This window comes from Pan troglodytes, chromosome 2 (genome assembly GCF_028858775.2).
Source record: "Pan troglodytes isolate AG18354 chromosome 2, NHGRI_mPanTro3-v2.0_pri, whole genome shotgun sequence".
In the NCBI taxonomy this organism is placed as follows: Eukaryota; Metazoa; Chordata; class Mammalia; order Primates; family Hominidae; genus Pan; species Pan troglodytes.
Genome location: NC_086015.1, coordinates 29,729,636 through 29,756,531, shown reverse-complemented (window position 1 = coordinate 29,756,531; position 26,896 = coordinate 29,729,636). Strand labels below are relative to the sequence as shown.

The following is a 26,896-nucleotide window of genomic DNA, read 5'->3' as shown; positions in this document are numbered from 1 at the left end:
TGACAGCACTAGACAGGTCTGCAAAATTGACATAGAAGGGACATACCTTAAGGTAATCAAAGCTGTGTATGACAAACTCACAGCCAACAGTACACTGAACAGGGAAAAGTAGAAAGCATTCCCCCGAGAACCAGAACAAGACAAGGATGCCCACTTTCACCACTTCTATTCAACATAGTACTGGAAGTCCTAGCCAGAGCAGTCAGACAAGAGAAAGAAATAACATCAAAATTGGTAAAGAGGAATAAACTGTTGCTGTTTGCTGATGACATGATCATATACATGGAAAACCCTAAAGACTCATCCAAAAAGCTCCTACAGCTGATAAATGAATTCAGTAAAGTTTCAGGATACAAAATTAATGTACCCAAATCAGTAGCACTATTTCTACACCAACAGCGACTAAGCTGAGAATCAAGAACTCAACTCCTTTCGCAATCGCTGCAATAAAATAAAATAAAATACTTAGGAATATACCTAACCAACCACATGAAAGACCTCTATAAGGAAAACTACAAAACATTGCTGAAGGAAATCATAGACAACACAAACAAATGGAAACACATCCCATACTCATGGAAGGGTAGAATCAATATCGTGAAAATGACCATACTACCAAAAGCAATCTCCAAATTCAATGCAATTCTCATCAAGATACCATCATCATTCTCCATAGAACTAGAAAAAAACAGTCCTAAAATTTTTAAAAGCAGCCTACGTAGCCAAAACAAGACTAACCAAAAAACAAATCTGGAGAAATCACATTACTTGACCTCAAACTATACTACAAGACTATAGTCAACAAAAAGCATGGTACTGGCATAAAAATAGGCACATAAACCAATAGAATAGAAGAAATAACTCAGAAATTAAAGCCAAATACTTAACAGCCAACTGATCTACAACAAAGCAAACAAAACATAAAGTGGGAAAAGGACACCTATTCAGTGGTGCTAGGATAATTGGTAAGCCACATGTGGAAGATTGAAACTGGATCCTCATCTCTTACCTTATACAAAAATCAACTGGAGCTGTATGAAAGACTTAAATCTAAGAGCTGGAACCATAAAAAATTCTAGAAGATAACATCAGAAAAACTAGTCTAGACATTGGCTTAGACGAAGACTTCATGACCAAGAACCCAAAAACAAATGCAATAAAAACAAAGATAAATAGATGGAGCTTATACTGAAAAGCTTCTGCACAGCAAAAGAAATAATCAGCAGAGTTAACAGACAACCCACAGAATGGGAGAAAATCTTCACAAACTAGGTATCCGACAAAGGACTGTTATCTAGAATCTAGAAGGAACTCAAACAAATCAGCAAGAAAAAAAATCCCGTCAAAAAGTTGGCTAAGGACATGAATAAGCAGTTCTGAAAAGAAGATATACAAATGGCCAATAAACATGAAAAAATGTTCAACATCTTTATCAGGGAAATGCAAATCAAAACCACAGTGTGACACCACCTTACTGCTGCAAGAATGGCCATAATTAAAGAATCAAAAAATAACAGAAGTTGGCGAAAAGGGAACCTTTTTACACTGTTGGTGGGAATGTAAACTAGTATGACCCCTGTGGAAAACAGCATGGAGAGTCCTTAAAGAACTAAAAGTAGATCTACCATTTGATCTAGCAATTCCTGTACTGGATATCTACCCAGAGGAAAAGTCACTATATGAAGAAGATACTTGCACAAGCATGTTTTTAGTAGCACAGTTTGCAATTGCAAAAATATGGAATCAATCCATCAGTCAACAAGTGGATGAAGAAAATGTGGAGGCCAGGCAGTAGTGGCTCATGGCTGTAATCCTAGCTCTTTGGGAGGCTGATGTGGGTGGATCACCCGAGGTCAGGAGTTCAAGACCTCCCTGGCCAACATGGTGAAACCCCATCTCTACTAAAAATACAAAAATTTGCTGGGCATGGTGGCGGGCACTTGTAGTCTCAGCTACTCGGGAGGCTGAGGGGAGAATCACTAGAACCCGGGAGGCGGAGGTTGCAGTGAGCTGAGATCATGCCATTGCACTCCAGCTTGTGTGACAAGAGCAAAACTCTGTCTCAAAGAAAAAAGTGGAATATTATGAATACTATTCAGCTATAAAAAAGAATGAAATAATGGCATTTGCAGCAACCTGGATGGGATTGGAGACCATTATTCTAAGTGAGGTAACTCACTTAGTGAGGTAACTCAGGAATGGAAAACCAAACATTATATGTTCTCACTTATAAGTGGGAGCTAAGCTATGTGGATGCAAAGGCCTAAGAATCATACAGTGGACTTTGGGGACTTGGAGAGGGGAAAAGTGGGAAGGGTGTGAGGGATAAAAGACTATACTTTTAGTCGAGTGATAAGTGCTTCAAAACCTCAGAAATTACCACTAAAGAACTTATCCATGTAACCAGACACCAACCCCTTCCCCAAAAACCTATTGAAATAAAAAAATAGAATTAAATAAAAGAAATTTAAAAATGCTTAAAAATTTAAGCATAAGAATTTTTTTTTAAAAATTAAAGATCATTAAAAAATGGTTACTTTTTTTGGATATGTGCCTAGCAGTAGGATTACTGGATCATATGGTAGTTCTATTTTTAGTTTTTTTGAGGAAACTTCATACTCTTTTTCTTAGTTTACATACTAATTTGTATTCCCACTAGGAATGTATAAAGATTCTTTGCATCCTTGCCAGCATTTATTTTCTGTCTTTTTGATAATAGCTATTTTAACTGGAGTAAGATAATATCTCATTGTGGTTTTGATTTTCCTTTCTCTGATAATTAGTGATGTTGAGCATTTTTTCATATACCCGTTAGCCAATTGTATGTCTTCCTTTGATAAATGTCTATTCAGATCTTTTGCTCATTTTTATTTTTATTTATTATTTTTTGAAATGGAGTCCCACTTCGTTGCCCAGGCTGGAGTCTAGTGGCACATTCTCGGCTTACTGCAGGCTTCACCTCTCAAGTTCAAGTGATTCTCCTGCCTCAACCTCCTGAATAGTTGGGACTGCAGGTGCACGCCACCATGCCCGGCTAATTCTTTTGTGTTTTTAGTAGAGATGGGGTTTCACCATGTTGGCCAGACTGGTCTTGAACTCCTGACCTCAAGTGATCCGCCTACCTTGGTCTCCCAAAGTGCTGGGATTACAGGCGTGAGCCACTGCGCCGGCCTCTTTTGCTCATTTTTAAATGAGATTTGTTTTTTGCTATTAAGTTGTTTCAGTTCCTTTTATAGTCTGGTTCTTAATCCCTTGTCATTTGAATAGTTTGCACATGTTTTCTTTCACTTTCTAGTTTGTCTCTTCACATTGTTCTTTCCTTTGCTGTGCATAAGCTTTTTAATTTGATGTGATACCTTTTGTCAATTTTTGCTTTAGTTGCCTGTGTTCTTAAAGTCTTACTCATGAGGCCAGGCACCGTGGCTCACGCCTGTAATCCCAGCACTTTGGGAGGCCAAGGTGGGCGGATCACGAGGTCAGGAGATTGAGACCATGTCTAACACGGTGAAACCCCATCTCTACTAAAAATACAAAAAATTAGCTGGGCGTGGTGGCGGGCGCCTGTAGTCCCAGCTACTTGGGAGGCTGAGGCAGGAGAATGGAGGTTGCAGTGAGCCAAGATCGCACCACTGCGCTCCAGCCTGGGCGACAGAGTGAGACTCCGCTAAAAAAAAAAAAAAAAAAAAAAAAAAAATTCTTACTCATGAAATCTTTGCCCAGACCAATTTCCTGAAGTGTTTTCCCAATATTTTCTTCTAGTAGTCTTATAGTTTAAGGTTATACTTTAAGGTCTTACACTTAAGTTTCTAATCCATCTTTTTTTTTTTTTTTAGACGGAGTTTCACCTCTTGTTGCCCAGGCTAGAGTGCAGTGGCACAGTCACTACTCACTGCAGCCTCTGCCGGGTTCAAGTGATTCTCCTGCCTCAGTCTTCCGAGTAACTGGGATTACAGGTGTCCGCCACCATGCCCAGCTAATTTTTTTTGTATTTTTAGTAGAGACAGGGTTTCACCATGTTGGCCAGGCTGGTATTGAACTCCTGACCTCAGGTAATTCACCTACCTCGGCCTCCCAAAGTTCTGAGATTACAGGCATGAGCCACCACACCTGGCCCATCTTTTTTTTTTTTTTTGAGATGGAGTCTTGCTCTGTCGCCCAGCCTGGAGTGTAGTGGTGCGATCCTGGCTCCCTGCAACCACTGCCTCTGGGGTTCAAGTGATTCTCTTGCCTCAGCCTCCCAAGTAGCTGGGATTACAGGTGCCTGCCACCACGCCCGGCTAATTTTTGTGTTTTTAGTAGAGACGGGGTTTCGCCATGTTGGCCAGGCTGGTCAGCTCCCTACCTCAAGCGATCCACCTGCTTCAGCCCCCCAAAGTGCTGGGATTACAGGCGTGAGCCACCGCGCCCAACCTCTAATCCATCTTGATTTGATTTTCGTATATGGTAAGATATAGATGGGATCTGGTTTCATTCCTCTGCATATGGATATCTAACTTTCCCAGCATGGTGGGCTTTTGTAAATGGAATATGAACCTAAAACCTATCCCAAAATTTTCAACTGTATATTAAAATTCTGGATACTTTTAGGCCCACTTGTCTCTGAGGCTGCATTCTTTTTTATGACAGTTTCTGAGAGTGATGTTGAAATGAAAAAGATTAGGATCCAAATGGATCTGTGACCCTACAGTTTATCTCAGTGGAGTAGTTTTCCACCAGGAGCCATACCTGCCCCCTCCACCTGCACCTCTTTCTTCAACCTGTTGAAGATGAGTATGGGAAATTTGCTAGGGCAGTTTGGTGGTTTTATTGACTGGACGATATTTTCAGCATTTAGTGGTCAGGGTCAGGTTTGCTAAATATCCTGTAATAAGAGTTGTCTCAACAAAAATGCCTTGAGAAATAAATTTGTTAAATACTAGAATTCTTTTTGATTTCTTTTTTTCTTTTTTTTTTTTTTTGAGACAGAGTCTAGTTCTGTCGCCCAGGCTGGAGTGCAGTAGCATGATCTCGGCTCACTGCAACCTCCGCCTCCTGGGTTCAAGCGATTCTCCTGCCTCAGCCTCCCGAGTAGTTGGGATTATAGGCGCCTGCCACTGCGCCCAGCCAATTTTTGTATTTTTAGTAGAGACGGGGTTTCACCATGTTGGTCAGGCTGGTCTCAAACTCGTGACCTTGTGATTTGCCCGCCTCAGTCTCCCAAAGTGCTGGGATTACAGGTGTGAGCCACTGCACCTGGCCTCTTTTTGATTTCTTAAAATATTATTACATCTAGTGCATTAAGCTTATAATTTTGTCCATTTATGAAAATAACAGTGCTGTTGGTTAAATTTTTTGATATAGACACTTTGGCCATAATTATATCTTCTTTTAGGACTGGTTGTAAAGAGACTGAAGGGAAGGGAGCATGGCATGAGCAGCTTATCTGTCTTACTGGGGCCCTGTCTGAGTTGTGGACTGAGACCTACATCTAAATAACCTGTCATGCTCTTTTTCCTTCTCTGTCCATGGAGTTGTTTGCCTTTCTCAGTACTGTTCCAGTAACATTATGAGATCAGATGCCTTCATATTTGGTTTTAAACCAGATGTCTGGTTTCTCTTCCTAGGCCTCCTCCTAGATATGAGAAGATTCTTTCTAACGTTGAAAAAGTCATTGTGTTACAATTTGTGCCAGTCGTCTAATCATTACAGTTGTACAAATGTTCTCTGCTCATTCCCTTCAACTATTTGTGCAAGCTCATGGGTTTCAGTCTCTGTTCAGTCGAAGATGGAGTCACTTATAGCATAACGATTAAGGTCGTGGAGTCTGAATCCCTGCTCTGCCAGTTGTTCTGTGGCTTCAAGCAGGTTAACTTCCCTGAGCCTTTGTATTTTCATGTGAGTATTGGCCGGGCATGGTGGCTCACGCCTATAATCCCAGCTTTTTGGGAGGCTGTGGTAGGCGGATCACCTGAAGTCAGGAGTTTGAGACCAGCCTGACCAACGTGGTGAAATCCTGTCTCTACTAAAAAATACAAAAATTAGCCAGGCGTGGTGGCGCATGCCTGTAATCCCAGCTACTCGGGAGACTGAGGCAGGAGAATTGCTTGAACCTGGGAGGTGGAGGTTGCAGTGAGCCGAGATCACACCACTGCACTCCAGACTGGGCAACAAGCGCAAAACTCTGTCTCCAAAAAACAAAAAAAGTATTAATCTAATACCTACTTTTCAGGGTAGTTGTATTACTTGAGATAATGTATTTAAAACGCCCAGCATTTTGCTTTGGGAGGCTGAGGTGGGAGGATCATTTGAGGTTAGGAGTTTGAGACCAGCCTGGGCAAAAGAGTGAGACCCCTGTCTCTCCAAAAAATAAAAAAAAAATCATCCAGGTGTGGTGGCATGCACCTGTAGTCCTAGCTACTGGGAGGCTGAGGATGGAAGATCACTTGAGCCCAAGAGTTTGAGGTTATAGCTTTGAACACTCCACTGCACTCCAGCCTGGGTGACAGAGGGAGACCCTGCCTGAAAGAAAAAAATGCCTAGCACAGTACTTAGAACACACAAAGACAATACATTGTAGTTGTCTTTTTTATAGCAATTATGAATCATACATGGAGCTTGCTGGTCTAATCCAGCTTTTTAAAAAGGATTCAGATGGAATTGACTTTCATGTCATTGAGTAATGTCTTGTTCAGTTGATTCCTGTAGGTCTGCCATCACCAGGGAAATACAGTAATGTTGTCGATTTTGGAGTTTAATTTAAATGCTCATGATCTGCAGGTCTGTGTACTACAGACTGTTGCAACTTTTTTTTTTTTTTTTTTTTTTGAGACTGAGTCCTGCTCTGTCACCTAGGCTGGAGTGCAGTGGCGCGATCTCGGCTCACTGCAACCTCTGCCTCCCAGGTTCAAGCAATTCTCCTGCCTCAGTCTCCCAAGTAGCTGGGATTACAGGCACCCGCCACCACGCCGGGCTTATTTTTGCGTTTTTGTTAGAGACAGGGTTTTGCCATGTTGACCAGGCTGGTCTCGAACCCCTGACCTCAGGTAATCTGCCCATGTGAGCCTCCCAAAGTGCTGGGATTACAGGCGTGAGCCACCATGCCCAGCTGCAACTTTTTATCTCGTTTGCAGTTGGAGAAATTACTGTTTTTAACATTGTTTCTTTTCAATACCTGGAAATTTGATCAAATACATTGTCATTTCATTTCACCTTTTTTCTTGTTTTGTAATTTACTGTTTTACATTATAGAATTTCTTGTAGCATTTTATTTTAAAGCATTCTTAGCATATTTATAGGTATTCTTTAAATGAGTCACTACTGAAATACATGATTTTTATTTATTTTGTTTTGTTCGGATTACCTTCCTATTACTGTTAACCATCCATAGTTTTGGATTGACTATCAGGGTGTACTTTTCGTTATCTTGGAAAAATTAGTTGACCCCATACACAGACTTCTAATCATGTAGCTATTCTTTAAAGACTCAGATTAACAAGATTCAAAGGTTGTTAGATAACTTCTTGTTGGTTTTATGTGACCCTGGATTCTTTTGTGTGGCTGTATCTCTACTGTCATTATTATTTCATAGGGAATTTCATAGAGAATAGTAGTATCATATACTATTGCAGAGAGGATAGGAATATGCATTTTTGCAACCCTTATGAGGCCTTCTGACTTATTGTTTCTAGAAGATCAAATATTTTTTCCTGAAAGTCCTTTGAACCACATTAAATAGGCTAAGGATTAAATGCCAAAAAGGAGATAATTTTTTTTTTAATTTTCTGGTTTATGTTTAGGCATTATTTACCTTAGGCTGTATTTAAAAAGAACCATAATGGTAAGAAAACAGTATGATTTTAGAAACATGCATTCTATGCTGTTGGTTTCATTATACGTTTCTGTGTGTGTGTGCACAAAAGAATGACTGCATAAAGCAAAGATTCACATTTTTTCTAATTTTATAAATTCCAGGGAGAAACACATCTCATCTTTCCTAAAAAAGCTTCAGTGGAGCAGCTGCAAAAAATTCGTGACCTGATTGCCATAGAGAGAAGTAGCAGACTGGATGGCTCAAATAAGAGCCACAAAGTAAAGTCATCTCAGCAACCTGCAGCCAGTACCCAGCTTCCTACAACACCATCTTCAAATCCCAGTGGGTTAAACCAGCACACAAGGAACCGTCAAGGGCAGTCATCAGATCCACCATCTGCTTCAACGGTAATGTTAGAATTAAACCTTCTTTAACTGTTTCTTTCAAAGTGTTGAAACAGCAAAAGCTTTGGAATGTGTTATGATTTATTCCTGAATTTATGCCCCATATTTTATTCTTAGTTCTTATAACTCTAAAACATCCAAATTTCTTCAGCTCTTTAAAAAATTGTCAAATTTCCTCTACTGCATTAATACTTCTGATCTAAATTGTACCTGCTGCCTTTCACTGTGGGGGTTATTTCCAACAGCACAACCATTATCAATACCTTAATTCAATAAAAAAGCTTCTTTAGGTTTAAGGTAATTAAGAATTCATTAATTTAATGATAGTGGATGCTAGCAAATTAGTGAAATTTTGTTATTAATATATACCATATATACTTGTGAAGAACTAAAGTCAAACTTACAACTTACAGGCATTCTTGATAAACTGAAATGATTCCATTTGATAGGAAATTATCCTGTTTACAAAAATCTCTTTTGACCAAGGTCCTTACGTATTCTATTCCTAAGTTTTTACTGTCAGAAAAATTCTTGTGATATTTCTGTAAGTCTAACAAGCACCTCAATGGATTTTTATGCCCCTCCCTGAGATCATGTGCATTCCATTTTGAATACCTTAGGTCTTCATCAGTTTTGCAGTTAAGGTTGGTACAGTTACAGAAGCTCACTTAACATCTTTCTTGGTTTTTAACACCTTTTCTTAGGAGTTTTCCAATTACAGTGTTAGAATATATTTTTTAAGATTTCCTACTTTATCTTTTTAATTACAGTATTATAGTTTAAAATGCACATAGTTAACCAATCTGCAAAAAAGCTTGCAAACATTTTATTTTACAAAATATCTCTTTCCTGGGCTAAGTAGTATTTTATTAGTGTCCTGGCTCAGGAAAGCCATTCACATTTTCTTAATCTTGTTTAAACTTCTTTTCTTTTGTTTTGTTTTTTTCTTTTTTTGAGACAGAGTCTCATTCTGTCCAGGCTGTAGTACAGTGGCAAAATCTTGGCTCACTGCAACCTCTGCCTCCCAGGTTCAAGTGATTCTCGTGCCTCAGCCTCCTGAGTTTCTGGAAATAAAGGCATGCACCATCACTCCTTGCTAATTTTTGTTTTTTCTTCTTTTGGAGGCGGAGTTTCACTCTTGTTGCCCAGGCTAGAATGCAATGGCACAATCTTGGCTCACTGCAACCCCCACCTCCTGGGTTCAAGAGATTCTATAGCCTGCGCCTCCCGAGTAGCTGGGATTATAGGCACCTGCCACCACACCTGGCTAATTTTTTGTGTTTTTAGTAGAGACGGGGTTTCTCCATGGGTGCCAGGCTGGTCTCAAAACTCTTGACCTCAAGTGATCCACCTGCCTTGGCCTCCCAAAGTGCTGGATTACAGATGTGAACCACCACACCCAGCCCTTTTTTTTAGTTCTTAATCTTACAGTTCAGATATAGTTCCAGGTCTTTAAAATCCTGTCAGTCACCAGAAAGCCTCTAAACACTACACTAAAAACAGAATGTCATTCTGTTGGCAAAACACATTCTAGTGTAGAAGAAAATAAATTTTCTCAAAGGTGTATGCTATTAGTAGGCTAGTGTATATCAATTCTTACTACTCTAGTCCTTCAGACAAAATATCTTCTGTGTTGAAGTTGAGAGAAATTAGAATGAATCTTGTTTTTCATAGACAACTCTTGGTTATTCGTGGATCACTGGAATATATGTATTTCTTTAAAGTATTTTGTTAATTATGCTTTCATCATTAGTTGCTATACTACAGAATTTGACAGTTTTCTTCTACCTTGCCCATTTTGAGTGGAGATACTGAGAATTAAAATGTACCAAAGTCAGGGAGCCAGAGAGATATTTTTTAAAGCATCTAACCTGTGTATAAACTAGATAAGTCCTAGTGAACTTATAACTTTTTTTTTTTTGGTTAAAACTATATCAAGTAAAATGTCGATGTATAAGTCAAGATGATAGTCACTGATGTTGACGTTTGCCAGTAAGCTTTTAAGATACAAAATACTGGAATATATTGATACTCAATAAATGATGATAGTGGTGGTGATTGTTAGAAAGTTAATCTTGCTACTTTTTCTGGACATTTTATGTTAATAGAATTATAGTATGTAATCTTTTGTTTCTGGCTCTTTGTGTAACATTTTTGAAGTTCTTCGTATTGCAGGATATATCAGTATTTTGTTCCTTTTTATTGTTGAATAATATTCCATTTTAAGGATATGCCACATATTGTTTCCATTCATTAGTTGATGGACATTTGGGTTGTTTCCCATGTTTGCCTATTATGAATAATGCTGCTGTGAACATTCACATACAAATTTTTGTGTAGACATATGTTTTTATTTCTCTTGAGTAGATTCCTAGGAGTGGAACCACTGGGTTGTATGGTAAGTTTATATTTATGTTTTTAAGAAATTACCAAGCTGTTTTTCAAAATTGTACCATTTTACTTTATCATCAGAAATATGTGAGGCTTCCCGTTTCTTAGTATCCTCACCAACCATTGTTACTGTCTTTTAGTATACCCATTTTAGTGGTTGTTAAGTAGTATTTCATTTTGGTTTTAATTTGCATTTGCCTGATGACTTAATTGATTTTCAAACTTGCTGGTTGTACATGCTAAGTGTTTAGTGTTCCTAATGGAAGTAACTTTCTGATAATCCTTTATTTTTATACCCATTGCCTTCCAAAAGCAGATTCAAAACAGCAAGGACAATTTTTCAATGACATGGTACCTCAGAATGTTAGAAGCATTATGTTTCCAGCTTCACAACTTTATCTTGGTTGAAAATGTGATTCTGAAGTATAATATGCTTAAAATATACATTCAGTACTTTTTACTCAGCTAATCTAAATGTATGCTTTTATTTAGCACATGACTACTTTGAGTATGTATATGAAATTGTTAGGAACTTTTCATCAACTCTTTATCACTCTAGAAGTTACTGCCAATTTATATATGGGTATGTGTTTATTTAAACCAATTATCATAATTTGTGATTATTTCATTGAAATTATAAAAGTCGTATATTATCAGATAATGATAAATAATAAAACGAACTAGTTAATTTTAAAACTAATTTTATCTCATAAACCAACAATAAGGAAACCTGTTAGTCTTAGTTTAGATCTGTGTGCGAACTTTTTTTGAGACAGAGTTTCACTCTTGTTGCCCAGGCTGGAGTGCAATGGTGTGATCTCGGCTCACCGCAACTTCTGCCTCCTGGGTTCAAGTGATTCTCCTGCCTCAGCCTCCGTAGTAGCTGGGATTACAGGCATGTGCCACCACGTCTGGCTAGTTTTTGTATTTTTAGTAGAGACGGGGTTTCTCCATGTTGGTCAGGCTGGTCTCGAACTCCCAACCTCAGGTGATCCGCCCACCTTGGCCTCCCAAAGTGCTGGGTTACAGGCGTGAGCCACCGTGCCCAGCCTGTGTGCTAGCTTTGTAAGAGAAGAAACCTATTTGAACATAAGATTTAAACATCCACTTTCTTTTTCATGAACCTACCACTCTTAAAAGTTAACTAATACCTGCATGCCCTTTGATAGGGGATTACATTGTGTCCTTATATCAGCATACTTAGCGTCTGTTAAAAATGAAGATGTGATCTGTTTTCACATGAATAACATTATTATATGGAAAAAAGGTAAACTGAGAATTCCAAAATTGAACAACAAATGTTGTCTGTATATGTGTAATATTTTGATTTTTCTTATTAGAAACATACACACACACACACATATATATATGTTCATTTTTTAAAGGTTTGGAAGGCCATACACAAACATCTTAACCATAATGTACTCTGAGTGATGAAATTATGGGTGCTTTCATATTATTTATACTATTGAGTATTTTCTGAAATATTTTTTGAAGCAACATGTATTACCTTTATAAATAGAAAAGTTTTTCTTTAAATAAGTTTATTGAAGTCACAAGTTGATTAAAACATATTTAAAATAACAAAACTTTTATGTCTAAAAACAAGTTCTAAATTTTAAAGCCTCAAAATAAAGGGTTGCCTAAAATTAAAGAGAGGGCAAGTAGGCTCAAGCCTTGATTTGTTGTGTGTGTGTGTGTGTGTGTGTGTGTGTGTGTTTTAACTAAAGAAGTGAATTTGCTAATCTAACTTCCATTGATTAATTCCCACGATTTGACAAAATTATACACATTGTACTTTTTTTCTTATGAAGTCTTAAATATATCTCATATCAGAAATCAAAATAATTGGAAGTATGATTAGTGAAGGAAAAATCTCTTTGATCTAAAACCAACAGATTTCACATTTTAAACTTCCATTTGTACTCTAAGTAACTTTAGTCTCTCAATTAACTGCTGCCTTATGTAGCATTAGTACATGGTTACCCAGCTGCTGTAATCACCATGTAATCAGCAACCTTCTATTTTTATGACTTAGTTTTTTCAGAGTTGTGCCAATGAATATGTAAAGAAATAAGGCAAGAATATAAACTTTATTGTTTAAAATATTTTGAGTGCCATTAAAACTACAATGAATGAGGTAATTTCCAGATTGAAAAGAATTAAATTGAAAATAAAAATACTCTGGATGAATTCTTACCTTCTTGGTAAATGAAAGTCTGCATTTAGGAAAAATAAAATGAGACACTATAAGTGCTTCATTTTAATATGAATTTTTTCAAATAAAAATGGGCACATCTCTTTTTTTTTTTTTTTTTTTTTCCTGTTTCTATACTAATCCTAGTAAAGGAGCATATTTGTTTCCATGGCGAATTCCCCGGACTTGTCATCACCAACTCTACATTTCTTTTGTCAGCTGTTGCACCCATCTCTTCTGTAATGGAGGCAATGTGTCTGCTCTTAATAAAGGCCAGTTGCTCCTCTCTCCCTGTATCCCTTCTCCTCTGTTCACCATGGAATCTCACATGGACAGTGCCCCATCTTGGACCTGTTCTTTTCTTGGGGAATCTTCCTAGTGGCATTTAAACCTTGTTTTAGGCCGGTTTTCATTTAAGGTTGTTCCACTGGCATCACACGCAAATTTCTGAACATAATTCCAGGCTGGCTGAATCAAAATGGAAGAGGGGTGAAGTTTGGAATCTACATTTTTAACAAGCAGGATAATGTTTAAGAGCTTTACCTTTAAGCTCTCCTATCTTAGAAACAAGGCAACATACAAATATCCCTGGTCCTCCATGCCCTGTCTTTCTCACCTCCTCTTCCCAGTACTCATTGTTGCATCTTTATTTCTTATATACGTTTCTAGTGGGTCTCCATACTTTAATTATATGCCCTATCAGTAAAATATTTTTCAGCACATATTGTCAATATATTTTTGTTCATTTGTTTATGTGTTATATACATGTACTACTACGGCAATATACTGTTCACATTATAAGACAATGTAAAGAGGATCTAAATAGTAAATAATATGTTTAATTCAAAAATATTTATTTATTTATTTTGAGACAGGGTCTCACTTTGTCGCTCAGGCTGGAACGCAGTGGCATGATCACAGCTCACTGCAGCTCTGACCTCCTGGGCTCAAATGATCCTCCCACCTCAGCCTTCCAAGTAGCTGGGACTACAGGTGTGTGCCCCAAGCCCAGCTAATTTGTCTTTATTTTTTGTAGAGATGAGGGTCTTGCCATGTTGCTCAGGGTGGTCTGGAACTCCTGGTCTCAAGCAATCCGCCTGCCTCAGCTGCCAAAAGTGCTAGGGTTATAGCCATAAGCCACCATGCCCCACCAAAAAATTTATTAATACTATATTACCTAATGAATGTATACAAATCCATATTTAAAATAGTCTTGATAATTTTGAATTTAAGGGGCTTTGTTAGATCTCATTAGATTGTTAGTGATTTTCTTTTTTGCACTAAAATGTAGCTGTTGAAGTGCTTATGCTAAAAAAGCAGATGATGTGTTTGCCTTGCCATTTTCTCTTTGTTAATGTGTGCTTTTATTATTAGTATTAGCCTTAGGGCCTAGAGTTCTTTGTAATCTTTTTAAGCTAGATTGAGCGTTAATTTAGTTAAAATCATATAATCTGTAATTCCACTTAACCCAGCCCATTTGAACTGCACAGCTTTGTCACATGACAGCTGCAGAAGTAGGAGTGCGGGTGCCACTGTTAACCCTTTGACTTTATGACATTTTTTTCTCTTACCTCAGGGTAGCTTCTCCAGTCTGTGAGGGAGGCACTGTTAATTCAGATAGTAAATATTATTATAACTTAATTGTTTTACTTGTCAGACAAAATATAAACAGAAATTCTCATACTTTCTGTCCACATCTTCGTGGACCTTCTCGTACAGTTCCTTTGCTACAGCTTAGCCAGCCCACTGTTGCACATCACTTGTATGACTCAGTCTCTTGCAAATTGTTTTCCTTATTAATGCTATCGTTAGACTGTATTCTTACTATGATCAGTGATTTCCATGTTGCCAAATTTAATTGACTTTTTTCAGTTGGTTTTTACTATTCGGTAGTCTTTTTTCTTTTAAGCTCAAATTTTTATTAATAGCCTTGGAACAAATACATTAATATTTCCTTATAGTCATATAGTATTATACAGTTTTGAAAGAACTTTCACATATACCAGTCGAACCCTTACAACAGCCCTGTGAGGTAGGCAGGGTAGGTGTTATTTTCCTACTACTATTGAGAGCAAAGCTAAGAGGTGAAGTAAGGTCACACAGTTGGTGAATGATGGAGCTAGGACTAGAACCTAGGCCTTTTGACTTGCTGCCTCCCTGAGAACATTCAAGTAATGATATCCAATGCTATATAACAAATATTTATCTCCTATGAAGTTGATCAGGTCTATTTTTATACATTTTACCTGTTTTTCTATTACCTTTCCCTAATATCAAAAAACTCTAAAACTGATGAGACATTTGAGACATTTCTTCTCTGTTACTGGACTTTTTCCTTAGATATATCAAGCACTAGCCTAAGATGAAACTTATGTTTTGAGGATCCTTGGCTATAAATTCTAAATTATGATATGAACATTTATTTTACAAAAGTCTGCAAATATATGTTGAACTTAAGAAAAACAAAACAGGTCTGTTTATATTCTCGAAAGCTTTCCATCTTTCCCAATATGACTTTAAGATGTGTATAAGAGGAAAACAGGGAAAGTGTTCAGCAATATTACAGTATTATTGGGAAACCAATGCAGAGTGCACATAAATGCAAGTCACATCACGCCACACTAGTTTGTTTTCTTTGTTGGCCTTTTAGAGGATGGAGAACCATTAGTGTCTTACTTTCAGGTTTGATCCCATCTTATATGTGATATCCTCAGCAACTAGTTAAAAATGTGATCTGAATTATACCAATTGGAGGACTCAAGCAGCAGTGATCAAAACATACATGTATGTGATAAAAGGGAAGAAAACACTTGTTCTTCATTGGTTTTGCCTAGGTCCAGTGTAATTACTTATCAAAACAAATTTTAACCTATAGCATCTCTGTTAAATTTAGAAATGTGAAATATGGTAGAGTTATCAACTTGGAATATAAGACTAAAACTGTAACTGACCCAAAACTGCCTGTCAAAAGCATAGAAAGCTCAACAGGCATAAAAACTAAGGAGTAAAACCCAACTGTTCTGATATAGAGTGAAAAACAGCAAATGCAAACCATCAGGTTAAAGTGAATCACAAAACATTAGGCATGTAGAGAATGTTTTAAAAATATGAAAATGACACTGAGCTGTATTACCAGGAATGATATTTTTTAAATTCCAGGTATGGCCTTTTACATTTAAGAACAATGGAGAGAAACAAACCTATGGGGTAGGTGCAGAAAATGAATGGGATTTAGAAAGGGAGTTCAATTGGGGAATTAAGGAAGGCCAAGAAACAAATACATTCAAAATGGATTTAGAATCTCTCCTCCAAATCCACGCTTTCCAAAAATGTTTCCTAAATTGAGAGATTTGGTAAAAATAAAAAAGCTAGTGACAACAAAAGTGGCTATATTACCTTATAAAATAAAGTAGTATTTAAATGTAGATTAGAAATCATGCTGTAAAAGATAAATCTGCTGAGCAGGCTGTAGAACCTAAAACTTAGGTGCTGCCGTCAGTGATAAAAGGCAGAAAAGTGTCTCAAAAACAGAATTGCCATATAAGGACTCAACATTAATGAAACTATTAAGAAACAAGTACTTAACTGTTTGTAATTGAAGCCTAATGAAAAGCACATTTTGTATGTTTACTAAAGAGATCTAACAGTTTTAACTAATATGAAAAATACTGCAGTCTTTTAAGGTAAAACGAGAAGATATAGAATATTCTAGTTCAGTATATTGGGCTCAAAACCAGCTTTCCCTTTGAAATGCATCTAGACTAGACTATAATTCCTTACATAGTATCATTGTCATCATCATCTTCATGTTTTTCTCTTCAGTGGGTTTGCTTCATTGGCTGTGTTCTATGACGAAACCATGTTGATGGGAATAAGAATATTTTTGGGCCCAATCATTGAGGGATTAGTTGGAACATTTTGAACTGCAGTTGTTGCAGGAACTGGTTTGACAGGTGTGGACCGAGAAGGTGGAATCTGCACTGTTAAATCTTTGGCTTGTCACTGACATTGGAGTTGAAACTTTATTTGTGACAGACACTGTTTGTGGGGTCACTATAGTAGGAGTGGTAGGTTTGCTACTAACAGCACCAACAGTCAGTCGTAGAACTAGCCTCCCTTGGTTAGGTCCCTTTTTAATTAAGGACTTCAGCCTATAGTTTGGAGCTGTTAAGCAGTATCTATCAGGTGGGAGTCTAGGTCCTGCATATGGCTTAATCAGTGGCAAAGGGGTTTGATTTTTCTGCCTTGCAATATCCAGTAAGAAACCTCTTGGGGGAAGAGAGGTGAAAGATCAGCACGACACTGGATTGCCAGTCTCACATCATCTGCATCAACATTAGGTTTCTTAGTATGGCTTGAATAAATTTTTGCATCATCCAGAATTGTAGTCACATTTCGGAAAGCAAATTCCAAAATTTGATTTATAACCTTTGGTTTGTAGTCTGTGATTCCCATATCCTTCGAGATCTGTGCCATCACCAAGGCATCCCTAGGAGCGTTCTTGGGAAGTGCCATCTTGCCCAATTCCATGTTATCCAGCCACTCGTTATCCGGAGAGAGAGCCTATTGGTAGTCTTTAACTTAGTTGGTCATTTCATGGTTTTTCTCCTGCTGCAAGTGGTTCAAGTGCTGACCCAGTTGCTCATATCAAAACAAACAAACAAACAAACAAAAAACACTTGAGTCATCTCTAATGTGTTCTTTTCCTTTTCCAAATACTCTTGACTTCATAGTACAGTCACCAAAACTTATTGATTTTATTTCTTAAGTTCTTTTCGTATCCATTCACTTTTTTTTTTTCCTAACAGTTGTAAAACTACCCTAATTTAAGCCACCAGCTCTCTTGGAGTTCTGCAGTAGTCCCCCATGGGGTCTTCTGATGCCTGCTTTCTCTGCATAGTGGCTAAAGTGATATTCTGAAAACAGATCAGATCGTTTTACTCTTCTTGCTTAAGTCTCTTTAATGGCTTATCATTGCAATGAAAAGCGACCAGAAAGATCTTTATCTCTCCACTGCTTTCCCCTTAGTTCTCTGGGTACTAAACACTGATCTCTCTGATCCTTCAAAATATGCTAAGCAATCCCCATCTACCTTTGTGCTGTTCCTTCTGACAGGAATGGTCTTTTCCTTCCCTTTTTGTTAGCTTCTTCTCATCCTTCCTATTGTGCCACAAAAAAGTTCAGGTTCAAGGACCTTGTTGTAAAGTCTCATTTTATGCTATATATTTGCTTAATAATATTTACCCTATGATTAATTTTTAACCATTATATCCCCAGCACCTAGCAAATAAAGGATAACATTTGAGTAAATGAACATTATCAGTATTTGCTTGTTTTTGTATCCATAGACTACTTGCTTTTTGAGGGTAACGTCCATATCTATTTTGGTCTCCATTATTTTTCCAGTATCTAACACATTCACACACAGACAAATATTTTTGAGTTACTGTGGTGGGTCTGTCATTATTTGTTGAATACCTTTTCCCTATAGACCTTAACTTGATCATGTCTGTCTTGTGCACCCATTCCAGTGCTTAATACAGTGCCTGACATGTAAGTATTTGGTAATGGTTTTTTGTTGTTGTTATCGACCTGTCTCTACTTTGCAATATGCACATTTAACCCATTCACATTTATTCTAATTGCTAATATGTTTAAACTTATTTCTGATATCTTATTTTGTGTTGTTTATGTTCTTGCTTTTTTTTCTTTTCTCCCTGTTTTGTTTAGATCAAGTTTTTTTTCTATAATAGGTTTATTCCTTTAAGAGTTAGGAAGTTAAATATAATCTTTTTAGTCTTTTAATTATTGACCTGAAATCTGTAATGCAAGTTTTTAATTTTATATTTTTCTACCAACATCTTCCCGTAAGACAAGAACCTCTGTTCTGCTCCCTTCCTTGCTACCTTTCCTATGAAAAAATTGAGATTTTGCTTTCCAATTGTGATTATCTGTACCAATCGAAACTTGTACTGGTGCTTTTATTTAGATCCTGCTCTCAAGTATGTATTTATTTTTAAAAATTTATGTAAGCTATATTTTTTTTGGCTGTAATAACTTTCCTAATAATTCCTTTAGATAGGATTTGAGAGTGATATACTTTCTGTATTGTTACATATCAGAAAATGTATTTATTTTGCCCCCGTACATGATTAGTTTAACTGGGAATGAATTCTGTGTTCCTAATCATTTCCCCTCAGATTTTCAAAAAAAATTGCTTCATTGTTTCCAATGAAATATCTGACATCAAATAATTTTTTCTTTGCGTGTAATGTTTCTTCTTACTTGAAGACTCTTAGGATTTTGTTTTTAGCCTTGCTATTGTAAAATGTCATCATTATATGCTTAGCATTTTGTTTTGTTTTGTTTTCCATACGTACTAGCTCTTCAGCTATGAGAAATTTATTTCTGTTATTTTTTTGAGCAGTTGCCTTCTGCATTGTTTTTACTGTCTTTCTGGAATTTCCCTTAACTGGATGTGAGAAGTTTTGGATTTATCCTCAATGTCTGTTTGTTCTTTTTATCCTCATTCTCAGAAAATGCCTTTGGTTACTAATTGACTGATCACTCTTTAGCCATGTTTATTCTACCGTTTGACACCATCTATGCTTTCTTCTTTATTTTATATTATTTATTTTATATTACTTATTAATTTATTTTTGAGACTACATTGCCCAGGCTGGGTGCAGTAGGGCAGTCACAGCTCACTGTAGCCTTGACCTCCTGGGCTCAAACGATCTACCCACCTTAGCCTCCTGAGTAGCTGGGACTACAGGCACACAACACTATGCCTGACTACTTAATTTTTTTTTTTTTTAAGAGATAGGATCTTGCTCTATTACCGAGGTTGGCCTAGAACTCCCTACTCAAGTAATCCTTCCACCTTGGCCTCCCAAAGTGCCTGGCTTCTTCTTTATTTTAATGTTTAAATTTTTATATCTAGCCAGGCGTGGTGGCTTATGCCTGTAATCCCAGCACTTTGGGAGGCTGAGGCGGGTGGATCACAAGGTCAGGAGTTCGAGACCAGCCTGGCCAATATGGTGAAACCCCATCTCTACTAAAAATACAAAAATTAGCTGGGCATGGTGGTGGCACCTGTGCTCCCAGCTACTCAGAAAGCTGAGGGAGGAGAATCACTTGAACCCAGGAGGCAGAGGTTGCAGTGAGCCAGGATCTCACCACTGCACTCCAGCCTGGGCAACACAGTGAGACTCTGTCTCAAAAAAAAATAGTAATAAATAAATAAATAAAATTTTTACGTCCAAGATCTATAGTTGAGTTTTCTCTGAATATAGTGTACTATTGAAACTTTTTAAAATTTTTTCTGTATTTGCTGTCATTGCTACAGGATTAGTTCTTCTGATACTGATTCTCATGCATCTCCCCCACAGTTGTTGTAGATCCATATGTATTTGAGAGGTCCTGCCAGCTTGTCTGTGAATACTGCATTTGCTTCTAACAGTTGTGGAGAAGGGCAGTACATGTTGCACAATGGGATGTGCCAGTGGCAACAGTTCTGAGCTTGGTTACTCCCCTTTCCTTTTGTGACTCTAAGTATGCACACTTACTACTCAGAGGCAGACCTCTTTGTTGATAAGGTGACAAGGAGGGAGAAGCCGAGATAATTAGCTGTTCCTCCAGAGTCCAACCACTCTTCCTAATGCTTGCCCTGAGGACACTTCCTATTCTGTAGATCCTATGGCTTCTCTGCCCTTGGGATTATTTTGGAAACTTTTTTTTACTTTTCATCACCATCCTCTCTGGAGGTTTCTTCCTTTAGTCCTTTCATATTTGCCTTTTCTCTTTCAGGAACTTCTCAAAATTCCTGGTTCTTTAAGAGCACACCTCTTTTGCTACTGCTGTACATTACAGGGATTTAAAGTGGAAGGGGCCATTAGATGCATAGATCAGAGCTCTGTATTGATCCATGCTTGTATTCAAGAATTCCACATATCCTTATTTAAATATATCCTTAATAGTATATACAAAAGGAAAAAAATAGATAGATCTTAGGCTCTGACACAAATGTGGCTGTCTCCTAATACTAATGTTATGAAGTTTATGGGTATAATTATTATATTTAAGTGAATCCATACATTCCCTTCTATCTGTAAAATCATAAAACCACAGTTTTTTTTATTATATATTATTTTTGTAGCATATAGTGAAAAGTTAATTTCAGTTTTTTTTTTCCTATTAGGTTACTGCTGATTCAGCCATTCTAGAAGTTCTTCAGTCCAACATTCAGCATGTGCTGGTCTATGAAAATCCTGCTCTTCAGGAGAAAGCGTTGGCTTGTATTCCAGTCCAAGAACTAAAAAGGAAATCACAAGAAAAGTTATCAAGAGCTAGAAAATTGGATAAAGGTAGTAGCTTTACATAATCATTTATTGCTAAATGTAAATCATTGCTAAATAAACAGAAAATACTGAAATACAACTGACCCTTGAATAACATGGGTTTGAACTGCATGGGTCCACTTATATGTGGATTCTTTTAAACCAAATGTGGATTCACAGGATGCAAAACCCATATACGGAGGGTCAACTCTTTATATACATGGGTTCTGCAGGGCTGACTGTGAGACATGAGTATGTGTGGATTCTGGTATAGGTGGGGGTCCTGGAACCAATCCCCAGCATATACCATGGACAGTTGTAGTGCCTTTTGCTCTTATACATTGTTTTACAGTGTTATACATTATAAATACTTAACCTATTTCAATTTGAATTTTTAAGAAGTACGATAATAGTATAATTTTATTGCATATACCTCATGGGCACATATCACCTTTTTTTTCAATTTTTTAATTGAGGTAAAATACATATAACAAAATTGACCATCTTACCCATTTTTAAGTGTACATTTCAGTGTTATTAAATATAGTCATAATGTTGTTCAGCCATTACCACCATCTATAGCTTTTTTTATCTGTAAAATTGAAACTATACTCATTAAATAATAATCCTTCCCCAGCTTCCAGCAACGACTATTCTACTTTGTCGCTGTGATTTTGACTATTCTATCTTATATAAGTGGAATCATACAGTATTTGTCTTTTGGTGACTGGTTTATTTCACTTAGCATAATGAACCTCAGGGTTCATCCAGTGATATGGTTTGGCTCTGTGTCCCCACCCAAATCTCACCTTGAATTGTAATCCTTATAATCCCCGTGTGTCAAGGGTGGGACCAGTTGGAGGTAATTGAATCATGGTGGTGGTTTCCCTGATGCTGCTCTCATAATAATGAGTGAGTCCCAGGAGATCTGATGGTTTTATAAGCATCTGGCATTTCCCCTGCTTGCACTCATTCTCTCTCCTGCTGCCGTGTGAAAAGGTGCCTTCTGCCATGATTGTAAGTTTTGGGAGGCCTCCCCAGCCATGTGGAACTGTGAGTCAATTAAACCTCTTCTTTATAAATTACCCAGTTGCAGGTATTTCATCATAGCAGCATAAGAACAAACTGGTACATCTAGGTTGTAACATATTGCAGAATTTCCTTCTTTTTTTTTTTTTTTTGGCAGTTTTTACAGTTTTATTTAAACACAAAACATGCACATGAGCTGTCTACTCATTTTCTTCGCTGTGCAGCCTGGCATTGGGGTTGGTGACTCTGATGGCCAGCTGGGTGGCTCTTTCCTTGATGGCTTTGCAGTTCTTGGAGGAAACATTGTGAGCAATCTCAGCACAGTAAGTTTTGTTGCACATCAGCAGCACTTCAACCTCCTTGACGTTGTGGACCAGGAACTTGTGGAAGCCACTGGGCAGCATGTGCTTTGTTTTTTTGTTGCTCCCATAACTAATGTTGGGCATCAAGATCTGGCCCTTGAACCTTCTATGAACCCTGTCGTCAATACCTCTGGGTTTCCGCCAGTTATACTTAATTTTTGACATATCAGTCAGACTGGTGCCGGATGAACTTCTTGGTTCTCTTTTTGATGATCTTGGGCTTCACAAGGGGTCTGAGGGCGGCCATGAGGCCGAAGAGGAGATGGCTGCCACCTCTGTAGGCAGTGCTGAGGAGGAGAGAGCTTCCTTCCTTTTTAAGGTGAATAATATCCTGTTTATGTATATATCACATTTTGCATATCCATTTATTCATTTATTCATGGATACTTGGGTTGTTTCAATATTTTGGCTATCGTGAATAGTGTTGCTATGAACGTGGGTGTTTAAATACTTTAGTCTGAAATCCTGGTTGCAATTATTTTTGGTATACACCCAGAAGTGAAACTGCTGGATCTTATGGCAATTCTATTTTTAATTTTTTGAGGAACCACCATACTGTTTTCCACAGTGACTGTATCATTTTACATTCCTGCTAACAGTGCACAAGTGTTCTAATTTCCCCTGTTTTTACCAACACTTATTATTTTCTGATTTTTCAATAGTAGCCATGCTAATGGGGATGAAGTGGTATGTCACTGTAGTTTTTGATTTGCATTTTCCTAATTCATGATATTGAGCATTTTTTTCATGTGCTTATTGGTCATTTGAATATCTTCTTTGGAGAAATGTTTATTCAAGTCTTTTGAACATTCTTCTTAAAAACTTTTTTTTTACCTGAATATGCATTTGCAGTTTAATCATTGGTATGTGAATATTTTTAGGTAAAGTAGAACTTTAGCCCACAGAATATATGATAGCATCATTAGTGAATTTAAATTAGTGAATTTTAATGTGAATCTAACAGAAACCATATTCAGAATTAATCCATATGAATAGACCATTGACTCACTTTTATGAGTAGAGAGACATTATTTATTGATTAAGAGTAGGTTTTGGAGTCAACTGTCTTTGTATAAATTCAGCTCTGCTACTTCCTGTGCATCACTGAGCAAGTAATTTAATCTCTATGACTCAGTTTCTTCATGTAGAAATAAGAATGATAATTTTTAGAAATAAATAATACATGTAAAAGCTGGGCATGATGTACTGGATAATAGGAACTGAGGTAAACTGGCCTTTCATGTAAGGTTTTATGCTAATCTACCTAGGAATTAATCTAACTAGAGTTGTTTTCATGTTTGCTTTAGCCGTAGGTATCAGAGGCTTCAAATTCCTCCAGTGTTCTTGTCGTCTCCCCCATTGTCTTTAGGCTTCCCTAAGAACTCCTCATTACAGTCTGCATTTATCCTGCTTGGTGTTCGTTTAGTTGTAATCCATTGTTATTATACTGGAGCCCTATTGGTGTGATGGTAAGGTATCAAGGAGAAGGTTCTATAATCTTTTGATTAAATCTCAGTATTTTAGTGGGCCTATATCTCTGGGCCTGTGCCTTTCACAAGTGTTTGTTAGCCTTTTTACCCCCATAGGTGAGACAGGAAGGCTACAAGGGGCTGGAGTCAGGGAAATATATGTCCTTCCCCCAGTTCAGAGAAGACTCTGGTAAAATCTTTTTCCCTGGAGAGGCCTTAATTGTGAAGAACACTCTGGGTATACCTCACAATTCTTACTCTTCCCATCTTTTCTAGAGCCACAAAGGATTTGTCTTGGTTCTTCATTGTGAAAACCTGGTGGGCTTCCTGCAGACAAAATGCACGGAAGTGTGGGGACCTCTCCCAAGACTGAATTTCTTACTCCCAAGCTAGTCCATACTCAGCTTCCAGCAGTTTGTCAAAATTGCTATTTAAATGTCCTTACAAGTTTATGGCTCTAGTGACTTCTTTTCCATGTAAGCAGATTTTGGCTGTGATTCTCTATATTTGTCTATCTTTTTGGACTTTGGGGTGATAGTTCACTCTGTGACCTCAGTTCTCTAATGGGTCCAAGAAAAGTCACTGATTTCAGTTGAGCTTTTTATTGTTTTAAAGGTGAGAGTATTGACCTCTGCTTGCTAGAAACTGGAAGATGAAACCAGAAATCCCTCTGAAGGCTTAACTATATGTGTCTCTTCCTTTTTTAACCATTTGATCAATTTTCACAAATGTCATTTATATATTTTGCTACCCTTTGTATTTTGGTAATTTTTGTCTTTTTAAAAATATTACACTATGCCATTTTAAAATTTTTGATGACTGGCTTGGGCCTTAGATTTACTTCTGCTACAGGCCTGCTAACCTTAAGACAGTTGTTCTCTTCTTGTATTAACAGTTTTTTTCCTGTGTGTACAATAAGAATGTTTATTAATATGTGATTATACAGGCCCTGTCCAGCTTCAAAGTACTGTGGTCCTTGATACGATGACTTATAGAAATGCCTGTTTATCAGGTACTTACTGAACATGTTTTGTTTGAGTCATTGGGCTGGGCCCTGCAGGGGAGAGACAGGATAATAATATAGCCTTGCCTTAAGAAGCAGCTAAATAGAAGATGAGAATTCAAATATGCAGATCGACTGAGTGTAAAGCAGAGTCCAACAAATGTAATGTATGAAGTATAATTTTTAAAACATTATGTTGTAGACCAGCTTGGCCAACATGGTGAAACCCCGTCTGTACTAAAAATACAAAAATTAGCCAGGCTAATTTGCAGTTGCAGATGCCCATAATCCCAGCTACTCGGGAGTCTGAGGCAGGAGAATCGCTTGAAACCGGAAGGCAGAGGTTGCAGTGAGTAGAGATTGCACCACTGCACTGCAGCCTGGGCAAAAGAGCGAAACTCCGTCTCAAAAAATAAAAAATAAAAAAAACCATTATGTTGCTAAATGAATAAACTTCAGTGAGAAATAGCATAGAGACAGAATGTTCCTGTTTGTGTCCCTCATATTTCCTCTCTCTAGGCAAATAACAACCAGGAAATTGCTCAAGGAGCAAAAATATACAATAAAGAGCATTAGTTAGGTGAACGTTATGTTTATCCTGATGCATTTGTCCATCTGTCCTCACGGTGGGAATGGTCTTATCAGTGGACCAAGAATCCTTCAAGTCCATTAGCTAAGACTTAAAGTCCATTTCCCATAAAAATCTGCTGATGTTCCCTGCTAACATTTGCTCCAGCATTTTTTCTTTCTAATTATAAAGATAATACAGGGGTTGTAGAAACTTTGGAAAATAGGGAGAAGACAAACTATCAATAACTTCATCACATTGGAGTATGTGTATTTAAGATCTGTGTATATATTCTTTAACGCTTAAAAAGTTTTAATTAAAATAGGAAAGAAATGACACAGCAGATTAGTAGTGAAAATTATGAAAATCAGTAAAAGATTTTTTTTTTAAGGGCATGAAGGATGAGTGGGATTTATAAAATATGTCAAAATACATACTAAGGGATTGGGGATTTTCTTCCAAGTGTAGTGATCAACATGCATAGAGGCAGAGAAGGACAGGCTCTATTTGGGAACAATGAATAATACAGTTAGACTGTGTGTAGGGTAGGGTGTATATAAAGCAGTGGAAGATCAAGTAGGCTGAAACCATATTTTGGTTGACATTGAATTTCAGACAGAGCAGTGTATACCGAGTTCATTTTTAATGTTTTCAAAAAAAATTAGTAAAATGAAACAAAGCATATTTCTAATAAGGTTTGAAATAGTAAAGACCAAAGAAATTCAAAGGAAACACGTCTTGGCCAAAAGACTAATGTTATATTGTGACTATAATTGAACATATAGCATAAATGTTACATAACCTTATTCATCAGAAAGCAGAAAATAATTTCTCAGGTGTTCTCGAATAGGTAATTCAGCAGGATTGACTATTGAAACTTTGAGTGACATCAGACTGTATTTAAGGAAGATTAATCTAGTAATAACTTGTGAAATGAATTAAAATCAAAAGAGTACAGGGAGAGAAAAATTAAAACACAATAGTAATCTAATTTACATAAGAGGGATAAGAGGGTGAACAGAGGGTTGAGATTACAAGGGAGAAGATGGATGTGAAAATTGTTGGGGTTATAGACTATGTGGAATTTGCAGTCAATAGGATAAGGCGTCATGTATATATAAGGAAGATGTCAAAGATGACTGGGTAACTTTGAATCTAGGCAACTAGGAAATTAAAGGAGTCAGTAGAAACAGGTTTTAAAGGGAAAGGAAGAGTGAGTTGAGGTGCCTACTATCTGGACTGCCAAGTGAAAACATAGGCCTGGAAATTCGATAAGAAGTCAAGCCTTGAAATACACTTTAGGATGATAGGTAAAGCCATGCAGGTAAATGAGATTGCTGAAATT

General features: G+C 37.3%; 2 protein-coding genes and 1 pseudogene across 7 annotated transcripts in view; 1 reads left to right on the top strand and 2 right to left on the bottom strand.

Annotated features, from left to right (window-relative positions):
* The window catches only part of NGLY1 (N-glycanase 1), a 64,252-nt gene that overhangs the window by 11,316 nt on the left and 26,040 nt on the right, over positions 1–26,896 (top strand). For all 6 annotated transcript variants that reach the window (XR_010155522.1, XM_003309673.5, XM_054680449.2 and 3 more), the window contains exons 3-4: positions 7,951–8,196; positions 20,982–21,147. Coding sequence is in view for 5 of the 6 variants with exons in the window: in XM_003309673.5 (XP_003309721.2) it covers positions 7,951–8,196; positions 20,982–21,147 (412 nt within the window). In the remaining variant the exon portion in view is untranslated. The remainder of the gene's footprint in view (positions 1–7,950; positions 8,197–20,981; positions 21,148–26,896) is intronic.
* LOC129143485 (transcription initiation factor TFIID subunit 9B-like) lies at positions 16,479–17,311 on the bottom strand (annotated as a pseudogene).
* LOC129143486 (large ribosomal subunit protein eL32-like) lies at positions 22,309–22,781 on the bottom strand. Its single transcript, XM_054680455.2, is given in 2 exon segments — positions 22,309–22,670; positions 22,672–22,781. Coding segments are annotated over 2 exon segments (408 nt in total). The 5' UTR covers positions 22,759–22,781; the 3' UTR covers positions 22,309–22,349.